The sequence below is a fragment of the Sinocyclocheilus rhinocerous genome, unplaced genomic scaffold (genome assembly GCF_001515625.1).
Source record: "Sinocyclocheilus rhinocerous isolate Xijiao unplaced genomic scaffold, SAMN03320098_v1.1 scaffold827, whole genome shotgun sequence".
Classification (NCBI taxonomy): domain Eukaryota; kingdom Metazoa; phylum Chordata; class Actinopteri; order Cypriniformes; family Cyprinidae; genus Sinocyclocheilus; species Sinocyclocheilus rhinocerous.
The window spans coordinates 692,183-711,213 of NW_015633173.1; the positions used below are offsets into that span (position 1 = coordinate 692,183).

The following is a 19,031-nucleotide window of genomic DNA, read 5'->3' on the forward strand; positions in this document are numbered from 1 at the left end:
CTAAGTATTGATAGTTGTGTAAATACCGTCATACTAACAGCTGTCTGAATAATTTTTGGTTGATTGTAATCCATTACATACCTTTCTATCAAAGTTATCTAACATTATCAAGCTGAATTTGTTCTGACTCTGTTTAACTGAGTTATTGACATATTTTATTACCATTTTTTAAACTATAGTGAATAAACTGTTATAATGTGATAAATGTTGAAGGTGTCTGAATATATTTTGGTTTGACTGTATCTATTTGATAAATGAAGTTAACCAACTAACATTATACATACTCTTTTGATTCCTGTACCCAATATTTAAAAAATTTACAAATGCAATAAAAATATCGGTATCGGTACTCGGTATCGGCAAGTACCAAAAATGAAAGTATCGGTATCGGGCGAGTACTGGAAAAAGTGGTATCGGTGCATCCCTAATTGAAAGCTTTAAAAAAAGTAAAATACCCACTGTACTCATAATGAGTATGCAGAAACTTCAGTCTGGGGATCTTTTCTGACCTCTTTCTGAGATTCTCCTTGTCTTCTTCCCGAGTTTCCTCTGCCGACATATGCTAAATGTGTGGAATGTGATAGTGTTAGCCAAATCGGGACTAAGCAACAGGATGTATTTGGCCGTTTTTCTCTCTTTAAAGAAAGTGGGGGTCATTCCCCCCTCTTTTATTGTAATATTGTTCATAGCACATACGTTTCCATTTAACTGTACACACGGTGGGTATTTTAAGAGCTCAGGGCTTCCTGTTGAGTCAATGCACACGTAACTGTGTTTTTGCTTCACGTGTGTTTTATTATGCCAAGCACTAGACACGAGTAGAACTAACATTACTCTCTTTTGAAGTTCTTTTTTTAAATTTGGAATTCATTAATATTCACCATAGTTGCACATGTGGCACGAATCGCAAGATATCTGACACTTACACTACCATTCAAAAGATTTTTATATGCTTTTGAAAGAAGTCTCTCATGCTTAACAAGGCTGCATTTATTTGATAAAAAATACAGTAATTTATTTTGTTTATTAATATTACAATTTAAAATGCCAGTTTTGTATTTTAGTGTATTATAAAATGTAATTTATTTCTCTGATGGCAAAGCCTAATTTTCAGCATCATTACTTCGGTCTTCAGTGTCACATGATCCTTCAGAAATCATTCTAATATGCTGATTTGATGCAGTGTTGAAAACCGTTGTGCTGCTAAATATTTTTGTGAATCATTTTTCTGGATTCTTTGATAAACAAAAAGTTCAGAAGAACAGCATTTATTTGAAATAGAATTTAACAATTTTCAAGTCTTTACTGTCACTTTTGATCAATTGAATGCATCCTTGTTGAATAAAAGTGTTAATTTTTTTTGAAAAAAATCTTACAGACCCCAAACTAAATTGTAGTGTAAATGTTTCATTTTAAATGTATTTCTGACCACAATGTCCTCTCTTTTACAGATTGCAGTCAACAGACTGTTTTTCAACCTGTGAGCACTACTACAAGCTTGTCATCACACAGTATCTCTTCTGACGGGTCTGAAGTCGACTGGTTTCCTAACAGCACCCAACCGGGTGTCTCTGATGACCTTAACAATAACCATCCAAAATGGCTCCAGATTGACCTCGGAGAAAAGAGGAGGATCACAGGTAATATTTGTAGCCTTCATAACCTGATCTCATTTACATGTTGTTTATTCTGATTGTTCGACTCTGGGTCACCTGACTGTGCCAGTTTCCTCTTTAATACCTCAATGTGCAGATTTGGCTTTCCCAATGCATAGTAGTAGTTTTTCTGTACTTAAGGGAGAAATGTAATGCTATTATATCTAAACAAACACGCAGACATGGTGGAAAGACCCAAAGTTGGTTCCAGAGGGTGTAATTATCCTCACAAAAGGTCTTTCTCATGACCAGTTCTGAGTGCCGAGCATTACACACTCGGAGCACATGAGCGTTCACCCCTCCCCGACCGCTAACTGGTATCTGCATCTTTTGAACAGTTCCTGGTATTGCATAAAAACACAGAAAGACCCTCTCTGTGTCCATTCATCACATATACAAACCCTCTTACAAAAGTACATTTAAATTTAGGAACACGCCGGACATTTATTTTGATTTATTTTATTTTTGATTTATTTGGTTTATTTTGAGCACGACTGTGTGTAGACAGCACAACCGGGTTTATTTCATACAGCTCAAGGAGAAAGAGAATACTCACTTTGTCTCCTAGAGGGAATCTGTGCTTTTGGACATGATGACCCTGAGTGAAACCGGCCCGTCTCAAAGAGGAAGCTCTGTTATTGTTGTGATGATAGCGTAAATTTGTAAGGCTAAATAAAACTAGAGAATAAGCATTTTACCACTGCATTTTTCTCTGAGAAAGCTTTTGTCAACAGGCATGAAAAATTCATGTTTTTTTTTTTTAAATACATTGCTGTAGAGAGTAGGGTAAATCAAAGCAATGAGCCACAAGAAACTAGCGTTGTTGTTATATTAGAATCACCCTTAAACAAAGTAAAATCACTGTAACCTACAGTGCTGTTAAAAAGTTTGGGTCAGTAAGATTTTTTTTTTCTTTAGCAGCAAATCAGCATATTAGAATGATTTCTGAAGGATCATGTGGCACTGAAGACTGGAGTAATGATGCTGAATATTCAGCTTTTTATCACAGGACTAAATTACATTTTAAAATATATTCAAATAGAAAACAGTTATTATACAATTAAATTGTAATAATATTTCACAATGTTACTGTATTTTTTACTGTATTTTCAATTGAAGTTAGTGATTCATCATGCAACGCAAATGACAACTTAAATAATATTCCACCCATTTCATCAAATATTATCGGTACCCATGGGGAGTCATCCGCGTGCAGGACTCTGGTTTAAAGTGCACTGCGAAAGGTATGATCAGGAATAAGGCACGATCGATGCAATGGAGGTTGAGAAGGAAATGTATCCACCTGTCACGTGCATCACCACATATTGTAAGAAGTTTTACTAAAATAAACGGGGTGATAAGATGTTGAGGCTCCGCCGTTATTGAATTTCATTAGCCCCAGTTATGATTTATGCGCGGTTGTTCGTGGGAAAGAAAGCAAGACACGACAGTTACAATATCATGATTGTGGTTAAGTAAGATAGAAGACATCTAAACAAATTATATTTATTTGCATATTAAATATCATAACACATTTATCATTCAATCTAGTGCTTTCAAATATGACAATTTATATTAAATTAAGCGCAACTTGTGTAGATTTATGGAGTAAAAAGGCTTGAATGCTTCATTTTGACATATATTTGTACACTTTTACCATCTAATCAATCTCAGGATGCTTTAATTTTGTGTCGCTAGACGTTTGCGTCACTAGGGTTAAATTAAGTCTTTCTTTGGTCTGCGCTCTGGAAGTGATCTGTTAGTTCTGCTAAACTTTACAATTACAAAAAACAATTATTAAAACTAAAACTGAAACTAAACTATATAAAAACTAAATAGAAATGTGTTCACAAAATAAAAACTAAACTAAATCGAACAAAATTATTAATGAAACTACTAAAAACGAAACTGAATTTTATAGCAAATTTGAAAATGATAAAAAAAAAGATAAATGCATTTAAAAAAAAAAAAAAATGTGAAAACGATATTAAAATAAAACAAATTTTAAAATGCTATCATTTTAAAAATGTGTCAGATGTCCAAATGCTATCCCAGCAGTAATTTTCACTTAGTAGGTGTGAGAATTATGAGTTATGCATGGCTCATCCAGTCAGAACCACAATTACCTTAATTTACCTTACCTGCTTGTTTAGTTTTCAGTATACTCCTCTTCAGCCACAAGAAGGGACGCCAGTGTCTTTTAAAAAAAAAAAAAATTTTTTTTGATTCTTTAGCTTTCCTGACTTGCTTTAAATAGTGGTCTCTCTTTGATGATGAGCAACTTCCTTTCTCAACTTTCAAGTCATCACACTTCAATCTCACAGCTTCACACTTTGACTTGCTTCTGTGATCATCACGGTGGTGTCCTCACGCCTGTGATGTAGTCAATGTTGGAAAGTAATAACAGGCCTTGGGGTCTTTCTGTGTCTGCTGGGAACATGTCACTTGAGTGTTTCCCTCAGGAATGTGTTCAGTAACTGAAGGAGGCCGGCCGCAGGTTTTCCACTGATGCAGATGACGGGCTACACTCTGAAGTGAAGTCTTTAGCCTACATGCTGTCACATTCCTCAGCTGGCTGAGCGTTTGCATGACTGTACTCAGGAGAATGACCTCAGGAGCGTTTGAGGCTAAATGTTGTGTGCCTAGACATTGAACTAAACTTTAGTTTGCTAATGACATAATTCTGAGTCATATTTTTGTTTCATAGGTATTCTGACCACAGGCTTGACCGTTGCAGGCTTCGGATATTTTGTAAAAAACTACAAGATCGAGTACAAAGAGAGGAGTCGCTGGCGAACATTTGTCCAGTATAATAACTCTGATGATATGGTAAGACTTTCTTTATATCACTGCATAATCATGTTCAACACAACCCGGAAATGGCACATAGCGTCCACTATATGGAGTATTTTGGAGTAAAATAAAATAATGTAATAATATTAATGATATTATAGTATTGTCATTTTAAATATATATAAATATATATATAGAGAGAGAGAGTTATTATTATTTCTTTATTTATTGAATTATTGATTTATTATTATATATTTTATTTTTGGTTTTTCCCTGGCCAATAGTAGGAAATAATAATAATAATATATTCTAGAGAGAGAGATTTTAGTTTTTCCCTGGCCAAATGGCATCAAAAATTTTCTTTCCGTTTATGAAAAAAAAAAAAATGTCAATAATGAGCACTAATGAATCACACACAATGAGACCAGAGATGTTTAATAAGAGTCAGTAATAAAAATTCTTTTTTTAAGTGTCTGTGCATCATTCCTCTGTTTTACCTCAGATCTTTGAAGGAAATACTGACAGCCTCCACCAAACACGCAACACCTTCCATCCCTCCATCGTAGCACGAAGCATTCGAATCGTACCTCAACAGTGGCACCGGACAATCGCTATGAGAGTGCAGCTACTGGGCTGTCCTTATGTTAAACCCATCCTAGGTGCATGTCTGACACATAAAGACTTTACAACCTAATTTTTCTCATTCAAACTGTTCACTAAACCACTGTTTCTCCCCAAGCAGTGAATTCATCGTCTCCGGTGACACAGGAGGCCCAGCCTACACAGCCCATTCACGATGACATGACCAAACCAGTGGCCTCTCAGGCTGATCTTGGTATGATTTTACACAAGCTAATCACTCATTAATTATTACAGATTATGTTGCAGATGTACTGAACAAATGTCTGAAAACATGCAAATATCTCTTCCCTACCCTTATTCAAATTTCAGCTTAAAGCATTTTTTCTCTATATTTTGTTACTTGTTGTCTGCCTCAGGGGTTTACTGTCATTAAAGGGTTAGTTCACCCAAAAATGAAAATTAGCCCATTATTTACTCACCCTCAAGCCATCCTAGGCGTATATGACTTCCTTCTTTCAGATGAATCCAATCGGAGTTACATTAAAAATTGACTTTGATCTTCCAAGCTGTTTAATGGCAGTCAGCGGGTGTTGCAGTTCATCAGTCCAAAAGACATGAAATAAAGTGCATGCATCCATAATAAAATCACTTTAATGTAGCTTGTGCTCACTGTTGTAAAGGGAAGCCGTTCCGGGCGGATGACCTCTGAGGTCAGCGCTGCGCATGCGCCAGTGAGTCTCGTGAAAACCAACGAGCAAAGGAAGCAAAGGAAAACCAGTCTCCTCTTGGCTTATATCGAAATCCTCCGACATTCTTCTTTACAAATCCTCATTTTGTACTTCTAATTCGTGACCGTTGTTATGTTTTGATCTCTCCACTGCGCTTCCGCGTTTGTCACTTCTGAGTGGTGCATGCGCAACGACGACGTCTTACGTCATCCTCCCAGAGCTGCTTCCGCATACAACTGTTGGCGCAAGCTAGACTAAAGTGATTATTACATTTTAAATATGGTTATTTTTCTTACAAAAACGCATGGATTCGCTACAGGAGGACTTTGTTCACCCCCCCCCCCAAAATTAGCCCAATTCATGGGCTAATTTTCGTTTTTGGGTGAACTAACCCTTTAACTATAACCATAAAAAGTGAATTACTTAAAATGAACAGCTGAAATAAAATAAAATATTAAATAAATTCAATTGCTTATTTTATTTCAGCTAACATTTCTCATTTTCATTTAGTTTGTTGAAGTACTAAAATAACTAGAACTAAAACTTAATAAAAACTATATAAAAAATGTTTTTTTAAATTAGTAAAAAGTAAACAAAAATTAAAAAACAGAAAATATAAAAATTAAATGTAATTCAAAATATTACTAAGAATTTTAATAGTACATCAATGACACTAAAATAAGTTATCTACCTGACCTTAATTGTTATATTTGTGCAGTATTTTATTATTTACTTGTACACATTTTAATTTATTTCCTTTATAGAAATATATGATTGTTTATTTTTATATTATTATATTATCTTTTCTCATCTCTGAAATGTCATGGTTCAAAAATGTGAGACCATGTACATGAATATTTCTTTGTTTTTCTTCATCATGAAGAAAATATCTTGTATTTTTCTTTTATTTTCAGTTAATCTGGTCGTAATAATTGTGCCCACCATTCTGCTTGTGGTCTTGCTTCTGGTGGGAATCTGCGTGGTTAAAATGCTATACAAGTAAGTCAATTTTATGTTTTTTAATTTTTTAATTGGCATATTAGTTTGGATTTTCCTTGAAGTCCTTTTTGAGATGTAAAAGACCTCTGTTATGATTACCTAACCTTCAATTTGTATCAGCAAAGTAAATAGGTCCGTTTTGATTTCATGTTGACTTTAAAGAAGAAAGGATGAAAGTTAAGACTATTTTGTCTGTATTCTCCATGTTGTGTCTGATGTGAGAGGGAGGTCGAGTCTGATATGTTAGCATTCATTGGAGCACAGCAGGTTTATCTCAGTTCAGCTACCATCTGTTTCAAGTCCTGTTATCAAACACAGCAGACAGTCTCAGCATTGCATATGTACATGCACCAGTGATTCCCAGCCTGCCCTAATAGATATCACAGCCACTGGTGTCAATAAAAGAGTAAACCCTGTGTGGCCTGTTGTGATTCCTCAGCAACACATTGCAGCGGTGTTTAGATTCATAAAGAATGGAGCGATTGAGGACTGTGGGGGATAAAGGAGAGTTGAGGGTCAAAGGTCAGTGTCAGGAGATGTGCCAGCTGCTTTAGTCCTCTGAGAGAGAGCTCAGGGACGGGGGAAATGAGGATGAATGAATGGAGACCTCTTATGGAGTTGTTTCAAGGGAATTGTTAGGCTTCTTCTGTTGTTTAAGACTGATGAAGGTGATGAGAGACCCTAGACTTTGCCACCTGTGTCTCTGATGTTGATGTTTTTCATTGTCCCACAGTAAGAAGACAAAGGAGAACACATATGGCTCTGCGGAGACACATACAGGTAAAACATTCGTTTTAACTGAACTGGCTGGAACATTTAAAGGAATAATCCACAAAACCTGTTATAAACACCAAAGCTGTTATAAACCTATGACTAATTTCTTCAGTGGAACACAAAGCAAGATGTTTACAAAAATGTTCAAACTGCACTTTTTCATACAACGAGAATAGATGGGGAGTAGTGGTCCCAAAAAAATACCACCATAAAAGCAGCCCATATGCTATATGCTATAAATCCTCTGAAGTTATTTCATAACTATATGTGGAAAAAAAAAAGATTTTTTGAAGAATGTTTGTAAAAATATTTAAGCTGCTGTTTTTTGAAAATTTTCCTTCTAAGGCTATCTGATAGCTTTGTATATGAAACAGACTTTGTTTGTTGTTATCATTTATGAATAATTACTTAATTTTTGGTTTGTTTTCATATAAAGCTATCGAATAACTTCAGAAGAATGTGTCATTTGAGTTGCTTTTATGATGCTTTTGTTTTTGGCGCCACTGTTCTCCATTTATTTCATTGTTCGAAAAAGAGCAGCTTTACAAAAATATTTTTGTAAATTTATTGTTTTGTGTTCCATCGATGAAATTAGTCCTACAGATTTATAACAGCTTAAGGGTGAGTAAATAGCAGCAAAATGTTCATTTTTGGGTGAACTTTTTCTTTGCTTTCAGCAAAACGTTGCTTTCAGAACGACATAAAATACATAAAATCATTTCATTCACACATTTGGATGGATAAAACATGACTTCACCATATCTGGATGATCTGAATGTCTTTTTTACCTTTATCATTCACCAAGTCTTCACAAAATATTTTTTGTCTTCATGACATACCCCTTCTTCCAAATATACGTAGCTGCTCAACTCACACAGAGATAAAACCATCTTTCACAGAATGGCTGACAGTTGAAAGATTCTTGTCTACAGGCTGTTGGAGACAGATAAAACAGCCGTTTGCCAGGCACCAGTCCACAGAGTTCACCATCAAGTACAGCTCTGAGAAAGACCCCATCCAGAAGCTGGACCTGGTAACCAGTGCAATGGCAGGTAAAGATTGACTGATTTAATCTTTACACAGTGTCTCATCCGGCTACAAGGATTTTGCTACTCTGTGTTGAGGAAGCTGCTAAAAAAACTGTAGTATGCTAAAGAAATGATTTCTTTTACTGAGCAAGTAGGCATCAATTTGACCAAAAGTGACAGTAAAAGCATTTATAATGTTTTAAAGGATTTCTATTTCAAATAAATGCTGTTCTTTTGAACTTCTATTCATCAAAAAAAAAAAAAAATCCTGTTTCCACAAAAATATGAAGCAGCACAACTGTTTTCAACATTAAAGGGGTCATATGATGCTTTTTTAAAGATCATTATTTTGTGTATTTGGTGTAACAGAATATGTTGACATGCTTTAATGTTCAAAAAACACATTATTTTTCAAATACTGTACATTATTGTAGGTCCTCTATGCCCCGCCTCTCTCAAACGCTTCGTTTTCTACAAAGCCCCCTCCTTTCTACTTTCGGAAGGCCAAATATAGTGCTTTTGCTTTCGCCTAGAAACACACAGCCGTCTCCGTGACATGGCTGCTTCAACACTAACTGCGGTTACTGACACCATGCCTTCTTTCTTTGCGTGCACATTTGAGCGGCATTACGCAGATATTTTCACATAGTGAGGTAGATATGTGGGGCGTGTTAGAACGAGCCGTTTTAGGGGGGCGTGGCAGAGTCTTAACTTTGATAAAGAATATCTCTTTGGTTTTGAGACTTTAGTCTTTGCAACTTCAGGGATCTTATCTATGCACAATCAGCTTGTAACACTCCAAAGAGAAAGGAAAACTTGAAATCGCATCATATGACCCCTTTAATAATAAAAAGAAATGTTTCTTGAGCAGCAAATCAGCATATTAGAATGATTTCTGAATAATCATGTGACTGAAGACTGGAGTAATGATGCTGAAAATTCAGCTTTGCTTTCACAGGAAAAAATTTACATTAAAAAAACGACATTAAAATATAAATTGTTTTAAATTGTAATAATATTTTACAATATTACTGTTGTTATCAATATCACAATATTACTGTTTTATTGTATTTTTATATAAATAAATGTAGCCTTGATGAGCATAAAATAATTCTTTCAAAAACATTAAAACAAATTGCTGACCCCAAACTTTTAATATAATAATCCAAAGCAACAAAACATTTGAGCTGGTAGCATGCTACTGAAAATGTAGTTAATGTTAGTTTAATGTTACGTTCTTCCCAACACTGAAGCAAATATGGTAATAGGACCCAAGTGACCAACAAAATGTCTTATAGCACAGCTTACTTGTCATAGTCAGACCAAAAACACTTCACATGGAAGAGATGTGATTTATCGCTTTGTTTTATTGCTTGTTGTCATGCCCAGTTAGGACATTGTGTTCATGTGGAAATATGGATTTAAAGCCAGAGCGTTTCATTTTTGTGGCTGCAACTGAAGTCAGAGTGGAGAGTTTTTTTTAATTGCCTGATATAGGGGTTCAACTTGTAAGGCAATTTATTGCCCACCAATGAGCTGAAGAAGGAACGTAACCTTTTTGAAATAGTTGTAACAGCCTGAATCCTTGCCAGATGAAAACGCCTGCTAAAATTTAATTGCCTCTTTTCCCCCTACACTCCTCCTGGGCTGTAATTATTGATGATTCAAGGTTTGTGCAAGACGTCAGTCAGATTACAGGCGGTCCAATTTCAAGCCCGCTGCTTGACTTGGAGCCCCTTTGAGCACATACTGAAACTTTTCATTGTTTTAATTCATGCTGTAACAATTTATTTGTTCAATCTTTGTTTTTATTACTAAAAATGTTAGTCTTTTAGACTGTCGGGAACAATTTCAGTACCTAAACTTATTTTATTTCAGCTAGTTGCCAAGGCGATATTTCTCATTTTCATTTAGTTAAAGTTGAAGTTTTTTAATATTTTATTTCAGTTAATCTTTATTTTATTAAAATCTTCTTTTTTTTTCGGTAATTAAAATAAAGCTGAAATAAAATAAAAGTAATAATTAGATCTTAATAACTAAATAATTAAATCTTAATTAATAATTAAATCTTAAACTTCAAAAACTTAAATGAAAATTAGACATGTTGCCCACTAAATACTAACTAACTGAAATAAAATTTGAAGTACTAAAATTGATATTAATAATAAAAATAATAATAATAAAAATTAAAGCTAAATAATAAATTGAAGCTATATAGAAATATAAAAAAATTAAAAGAAATGACAAAGGCACAAAACAAAATTACTAAAACTTAGATTAAATTGAAAACTGAAAATATAAAAATAAAATCACATTCAAAATATTAATAAATACTATTAATAGTATATAAATAATACTAAAATAACACTGAACATAAAGATTACGGTGTTTTAGAATAACTCTTACTAAGTTACCAACTATTTCCCTTTTCTTTTTCTTCAGCTGAGTACCAGCAGCCTCTCATGCTTGGCACAGACACTGTCTCCCGAAAAGGCTCGACGTTCAGACCCATGGACACCGAGGCCAAAGACAAGGACATCGAGGCAACTTCTCACTACGACCACCTGCAGACGGGCATCCAGTACGCCCTGCCACTGACCAATCAGGAGCCAGAATACGCCACGCCCATCATCGAGCGCCACGCCTTCCGCAAAGATCCCTTCCTTCCGGATCCCAGCTACAGCGTCCCAGGCGTTGTACTAAACAAAAGCCCATCGTTTCGAGCGGTGGAGGGCAGTAACTGTAGGAAAGTGATCGGAGGGCTGGCCGGGGGCTACCAGGCGCCCCACATCAAAACGGACAGGGGGAATTACCCAGAAGACATCTACGACAGCCCTAAAATCCAGAAACCCGTCATGCAGAACGGGAGTTGTTCGGAGTACCAGAGACCCCAGATTAAATCCCAGGTTCAAGAGTGCTATTCCACTCCCAGAGACTGCGTCAGACTGCCTTTCTCCGGACTCAGGCCAGACCCAGAGGGTAGCAGCTCAGAAGGAAGCTGAGAAGAACCATACTGTGATGTTGCCTGATTTACCGGACTCAACAAAATCACCTCCAGACTCTACTTAACTTATTTGTGCATGAGGGACAACTTGTTTTTGCATTTTTGCGGAGGCCGTAATGGATGCGATCAGTTTGTGTAATTTAACAATTTTTTTGTATATATATGATGTACTTTGTCTTGATGAATCGAGATTTCTTAAAAATGTTCCTGTTTGTTCAAGTTTTGTTTTAAATCAAATGCAATATGCAGAAATTTGAAGGGGACAAATGCGTTCATTCCCTTATCAGACACAAACTGTGAATGCGAGCCAGGTTTTCATGTGTTCTAAAATGTGACCATCATCTCGATCTTCTCAGACTCTGCTTCAGATATCCTTAAAAGGACAATTTCACTGATTTTCAACCATCTTTGCATTGTTAAAATGTTGGTTATGTAAATGTTCAATGTATACTCTTTGTCCATGTTACTTCCCTACTGGTGTAACGCAAGTTCCTGAGCAGTTACTTTGATCCGTCTCCTAAAAGGTGACCTAGAACCATTCCACGTTCATGTCTCTTCACCAATCAAAACACATGAAATTAATTAAAAACACTTTTTAAGTAGCCTAACACATCTAAACTGGAAGCAAGCTGTGTGTCGATGCAACAAAATTTGCTTAATTCCATAATGCAAGCAAAATGATGATCTGGAAGTGATCTGGTCTGATGTGCAAGTGTATATTGGGTGTAAGGGTCGTACGCTTATGTTAGATTCAGCTGTTTTGGATAATTTTTCATCTCTCATTCTGCTGTATGCAATTGCATTGTTGAATCTCAAAGGTTTTGATCTTTCTTCCATGCCGAGTAATGTTATGTTCACTTTGTTTTGGACTCCCCTTGTTCCATGTGAAAATTGGCTGTTTAAAGCAATAACAGACTAAAATTGCTTATTTCATACTCTCTTTATTTGGATTGTCTATAGGAGTATAGACAATCCAGTTTTGAAATTAATATTTAGTAAAAAAAAAAAAACATGTTACTTTGTGCTGTCAATGATTATTTAAAGGGATAGTTCACACAACAATTGTTGTTTTTCATTCTCATGTAATTCCAAACCCATATGTCTGACTTTCCTCTGTGGAACATGAGAAAAAAATTATAAACAATGTATTTCCCATAATTAAAGTGAGAGGCTGCAAGCTCAAAAGTTCCACAAAAGAGATAAAGTCATACTGGATTGGAGTATATGATGGAGGTATTTAGGTATTTTCGTTTTCAGGTGGGCTATCCCTTTAAGCATCCGGAAGACCTGTGAGTTGCTGCTGTTTAAGGGACAATCCCTGTTAAAGATTACTGACAGGTCTTCATTTCTGTGAAATGTTTTGGGGGATGTGCTCGGGGACCGATGGTTAATGTTTGATATGCCCATGAGGATCTGGTCATGCTGGTGTGTTTTAGTGCTTTGCCACTGAGAATCTCAGTGCTGTGTTTGTGCTTGTCCAAACCCTGATTAAAAGCACCAGTAGTTCAACATGTCCTGTGATGGGTGCTTTGCTAAAAAAAAATGCAAATGTCTTTTAAAAATGTGAAGAATCGGCATGATTACGTAAGTATTTGGTGAAAGCAGGATGTCACGCATGAGGTGTCCCTGTGGGACAGTCATCAGGAATGTAAAGTTGGAGTGTTAGTTATGGGGCAGCAGCTGATGGTGACCCTGCTGTTTAAATCTACCGTTCAGGCGTCCTGCATCACATTTCACACCCAAAGTATGTAACATTAAAGCACAGCAGTGAATCCCTGGCCTGACTGACTGCAACAAATGTTAGTCCATGTGTATCCGATTCTGGTATACCTATGTGCAAATGCAATCATTCAGGAAGGAAGAACAGGTATAAAATATGGTAAATATATATATATTAAGACGTAGGCTAAAGCATGCAGAGAGTTTGGTAACAGTTAAATAACTAACAAACATTATTATATTATAACATCTTATTCATCTGCGCCAGCTGCTGATGTGTTAAGCATTGTACAGTATAATGGTTGTTAACGACTTATGTGTTATCAAATATTAGCACTAAGAAAAAGGTTGTGTCATAAACTTAGAAGGCTCGCGAAACAGCTTTGTGTTTTGTATGCAGGTCTTTGTGGGAAGCGGAACTTTCTGTGGGCTGTTAGTTCACGCCAGGGTGCGTTCCCAGTTCACACCTGCGCGTTAAATAACGAATCCTGCTAGATTATGAATATTAATAAGGTCGGTATTACGTTGCTTTCCTTACCTTCATAAGGCGCAAAGTCATATATTAATATTAAAATTAAAAAAATTATAAATAAAGTTTATAGTTAACTTGGATATTCCATTTGCCTCGCGACCATTTACGATCGTCTGCCTTCTGTTGCAAAGCCGACTGGGCGAACGTCACGTTACGTAATTAATATTCATGAGCTCATCGCTTCTGCCGCAACTGTTGTTTCTGATATTTTGTATTTGCTTAGTTTAGTGTGTATGAAACTTTAAACTTACTTTTTTTGTAGTATTATCATCCAGACCTTTACTGAAGCCAATATGTGGACGAACCCAGAGCGGCGTTACATGGTAGGCTAAGTTAACTTTCTCAGGATGTGCAGGTGGAACCACATTTTCTAGCGATGATGACAGGATATAGCATTTTATTTAATCATATTATAGAGAGATAACAAGAGCAGATTTCCATTTGTACATCCCTGGAATTATTATTTTTTTTAAAGCATATTTATTCATTAACAAATGTCTCCATTAAGACAAAAATCTTCCTGAGATTTGAATTGGCTTAACCCTGTAAAGCCTGATATTAAAAAATAGTAACAAAAGAAAAATGAAACATTTTATTAAAGTATCATATTTGATATATCACGCTTTTATGATCAAAGCTCAGTAAATTATTGTAGGGGCCAAACATAAAATGCAAATGTAAAACGATAATTGAGAGATGAACGTTTTACGTATCGAATATAACAGCAGGCTTAAATGTTTTGTACTTGTTCTGTCAAGCCTGTCGTACTGCCACCTCACGTTTAAATGAGTTACTGCAACTGCACCCCAACAAAACACGATGCTCTGGGCAAATAAATGTAAGTTTATTGAAACATTTCATGTCATACAATAACTACATGTGGAACATTTATTCCCAATCTCCCTATGACATTTCCCATGACACTGGGAATGAGTTAACAGAAAAATAATCACAAAAAAGGATTGGCTATGTTCCTCCATGTCAAAGTTGCATCTGTGTGGTGCCATGCCCTGGCAGTGTGGGAAGCATTTCAGATCACAAATCATCTCCCAGATGAAAATAAAACTAACAACAGTCCACTGAACCAGCTCACATACTGATAAAGAGAAGACCTTACGGCCAAAGGAGCTGATTGTCCCGACTGCCCTCATATGCCTAACATCTACAAACACCTGTGACAATTACAGTGTGAAGCAAATAACTTATGAATATTTCATATTTATCACTCAAGCTATGCTTCCTTGCTGAAAAACCTGCTTAAACCAGCCTAAGACCATCTTAACCACCAAGCTGTTTTTTTTCCAGCAGGGTAAAGCAATTGTTTAGGGAATGTTTTATTGCTATGCAGCCCATATGTTTCATTTAAATATAGAGTAATCAATGTACAGACATTCAGACTGGAGCATTAAATGGTGATAAACACCTTTCTGAAAATGCTAGTGAGAGAACAGATTGAGAGAAAAGTGATATGTTAAATAACTCAATGGTAGGAAAGCAACACTGATGATTATAGGAACTCTTCTAGAGATCTATACAGTAGTGATCTTACAATTCACAGATTTTGAGGCACTACAGCCGACTCTACTGAGAATGAATATAGGGCAAGTTAGTTGTTGAGAATCCTCATCCTTAATTTCAGTTCACTTTTATGTTGTTGTTTTTTTCACAGAATATAAAGAGTAAATTGGCTTGGATTAAACACGCTATGCTACATCGCTGTGTAAAAATGCAAGTACACTTCCCTAACCGGTTCATATTAGTATCTTCTCCAAAGACAGTGTTAATACAGTAGGATCAATGACACTATCAGGTCTAGATGGACATTGTTCAGTAAAGATGTTTAAAAATACCTTGATAGATATGTAAGGGCGGATATATTGAAAGCTTGAGAGGAATGTCTAGGTCACATTTCACCCTAAAATAAATTAAAAGGAAAAAAGGTACTTATTTTTTTAAATAAAGAAAATGTTTAATTTTACGGAACATTAATTATTAATATTTGTTGTTTAATGTTTTCTATGGGGTAAAATATGACCTGGATATCTCTTCTATGAAATCCACATCAAAATTCATTGTAGATCAACTAAATGGCACCTCTCCACTTCTGTTCTTGCACTGTTGGTGAAGTAAGCAAAGAAATGAAAGCACATGGGTGTGCACTATTAGTAAAACTCCGCTGTGTCGTTTCTGTCCCTGTCACCTACTGACCACCCTGTGTGCAAAACAGGAAGTAGCATCATCCTGTTTGCCTTTGCTTTAGAGCAGAGGACAGCTAAGTACAGGATCACATTAGGCTAAAACAGAGAGGTTAAAAACAATGTGCGTACATTTTGAGCAAACAGTAGTTTGTTTTAACATCTACTTCAGTACAAGAGAAGAAGAGTGAATCATTAAAGTAGGAGCCCTACATTTGAGCTCATATTCAGCTCACCTACGGAGGGTCATTAAATGCACAGAGAGGTCACACAAAAGAGGAAATCAAGAATCAAAACTCTTATATCATATAATTCCATCCCATCACTTTACTCGTCTATGTAAATTGTCATTGTTTCTTTACAACTATAAAGCAAGATGGTGACATACATTTGCAAACAATCCTTTGTGGCCACTGAGTAACATTATGTCCTCTTCTCTCAGTGTTTCTCAGTGGTTCATCCATCTCCAGGGGACGCTGAAGCAGTCTGTTCTCCAAACGGCATAAAACAAGAAGAATCTGGTATGTTACATATTATACATGTGCAGACGTAATCTCTTTCTGGTCTCTGTCTCTGCGCCTGACGCTCCTCTCTCTCTCGTCTCCAGGATCCTTCTGTTAGTCTGGAGATCTAGGAGGAACTCTCTCCAGACTCTGCTGTCTTGGAGGTCTTGTCGTCTGAGGGGCATTCACTCGACAAGGCGGCATCTCCATTCTCTGTTCTGTTGTTCACTAAGTGCTTCCCTACAGCTGTGAGGAGAAAACAAACCATTGGTCAGTTTAGATCAACGTCACAATTTTCCATTAGGCTTTGGTTTTTATGATTAAACTGCTGCATAGACTATAACAATATCATTGCATACAGTACAGCCCAAAAGGGTCAGTAAGATTTTTTTTTTGAAAGAAATTTATACTTTTATTAAACTGATCAAAAGTGACAGTAAAGATATTTATGAATGCTGTTATGTTAAACTTTCTATTAACAAAATAATACTAAAAATGGATCACGTTTCCCACAAAAATATTAAGCAATATAGCTGTTTTCAACATTAATAATAATAAGAAATGTTTCTTGAGCAGCAAATCAGATACTCACCCTTTCTCTAATTGTCAGTAATGTATATTTTTGTACTGAATTTAATTAAATTAAAAAGTAGCATGTTACAATTTTTTTTTTTTGAGGGAAGTGTGCTTCATTGTCCTAAAAATACAAATAAAAAAAAAGTTAATTATTTTTAAAATATAGAAAATTGTTTAATTCAGTACCATTAATTATTATTGGTCTTATTTTGCATTGTGCCATTATTTTCATGAGAAATAAGCACATTAACCCTTAAATTTCTCTTTTCAGTATTTAATTGTTTTATTTACATTTTTTAAATTGAAATATTAAATATTGAAAACTGAGTGACTGTAAATTTGAGGGTATGTATGTCCTTAATTGGAAATTAAAAAACAAATTAGCATGTTACAATGATGAGAATTTTGCGGGAAATGTCTTTAACTATTTTGAAAATAATGCCACAGAGAAGTAATTTTTTTGTAAAGATTTTTGCATTAAGTAATATATACATATATATATATGTTATGTTAAACTTTCTATTAACAAAATAATACTAAAAATGGATCACGTTTCCCACAAAAATATTAAGCAATATAGCTGTTTTCAACATTAATAATAATAAGAAATGTTTCTTGAGCAGCAAATCAGCATATCAGAGAATAATTTCTGAAGGATCATGTGACTCTGAAGACTGGAGTAATGATGCTGAAAATTAATCTTTGCCATCACAGGATGAAATTACATTTTATAATATACTAAAATAGAAAAATGTTATTCTAAATTGTAATAATATTTCACAATATTACTGTTTTATTAAAATATTAAAACTATATTACTGTTTTACTATATTTTTGATCAAATAAATGCAGCCTTGTTGAGCATAAGAGACTTCTTTTAAAAATATAAGAACAAATCTTAGAGACCCCAAACAGTTAATATTAACAGTTAATAACAGGTTAATATTACTTAATACATTTTTAATGTTTCAAAATGTATTTTAAATTAACTTTAATGTTATTAGTTAGCATTATTTTATATATAACATTTATTCATTCATTCATTCATATTTGTCTTATTGCCATATATTAGCATCAAAGATTAAAAAAAATACAATTAATGAAAAATTACTACCATGAATTGACAATCAACAATAGTATAAGCTGAAATACAACAATGGCATATTTATAAATTTACATAGATTTATAAATGCTGTAAATTTGTATTTTAAAGTAACATTAATATTATTGTAGCGTTAATTATTTATTAATATTTATTACTTTTATTTTATTATTTATTTATTTATTTATTCATATTCATATTTATTGCCTTAGCATCAAAGATAAATAACAAAATGTATGAAATAAGTTACAATGCAATATTAATATATTGTGAGCAAACAAAGAATGAACAACAGTATACTTATAAGTTTACACAGATTAATAAATGCTGTAAAAAATGCTGTAAAAAAAAAAAAAAATGGTTCTTCGACTGGAAGAAAATGAATTAATTTAAAGGGTTAGTTCACCCAAAAATGAAAATTAGCTTGTGTTTTACTCACCCTCGAGGCATCCTAGGTGTATATGACTTCCTTCTTTCAGACGAATCCAGTCGGAGTTATATTAAAAATTGTCCTGGCTATTCCAAGCTCTATCATTGCAGTCAGCGGGTGTTGCAGTTGAACAGTCAAATAAAAAAGTCGTCAAATAAAGCGCGAGCATTCATAATAAAAGTGCCTCACACGGCTCCGGGGGGTGAACAAAAACCTCCTGTAGCGAATCCATGTGTTTTTGTAAGAAAAATATCCATATTTCAAACGTAATAAACACTTTTCTCTCACTTCCGGTATCTGTCGTACGCTGAAGCCGTTCCGGCGGATGACGCAGCACGAATGCGCAGCGCGCGCGCCTCTGAGATATGCTAGTCTCGCGAGTTTGTTTAATAGGAGCAAAGGAAGCAAAGT

The 19,031-nt window shown here is 35.0% G+C and overlaps 2 protein-coding genes across 6 annotated transcripts in view; one reads left to right on the forward strand and one right to left on the reverse strand.

Moving 5' to 3' along the window:
• dcbld1 (discoidin, CUB and LCCL domain containing 1) overlaps positions 1–12,524 on the forward strand; it is a 38,017-nt gene extending 25,493 nt beyond the window's left edge. Inside the window, exons 8-15 of one of the 4 annotated variants that reach the window (XM_016556475.1) lie at positions 1,452–1,640; positions 4,363–4,484; positions 4,951–5,107; positions 5,188–5,283; positions 6,673–6,757; positions 7,491–7,537; positions 8,431–8,583; positions 11,002–12,524. In XM_016556475.1, coding sequence (XP_016411961.1) covers positions 1,452–1,640; positions 4,363–4,484; positions 4,951–5,107; positions 5,188–5,283; positions 6,673–6,757; positions 7,491–7,537; positions 8,431–8,583; positions 11,002–11,561 — 1,409 coding nt within the window. In that variant the 3' untranslated portion in view covers positions 11,562–12,524. The remainder of the gene's footprint in view (positions 1–1,451; positions 1,641–4,362; positions 4,485–4,950; positions 5,108–5,187; positions 5,284–6,672; positions 6,758–7,490; positions 7,538–8,430; positions 8,584–11,001) is intronic. The other 3 variants (XM_016556477.1, XM_016556476.1, XM_016556478.1) reach the window with 3 other exon arrangements.
• Positions 12,525–16,321: 3,797 nt separating this feature from the next.
• Positions 16,322–19,031, reverse strand: part of gopc (golgi-associated PDZ and coiled-coil motif containing) — a 14,912-nt gene continuing 12,202 nt past the window's right edge. For both annotated transcript variants that reach the window (XM_016556479.1, XM_016556480.1), the window contains one exon: positions 16,322–16,758. In XM_016556479.1, coding sequence (XP_016411965.1) covers positions 16,640–16,758 — 119 coding nt within the window. In that variant the 3' untranslated portion in view covers positions 16,322–16,639. The remainder of the gene's footprint in view (positions 16,759–19,031) is intronic.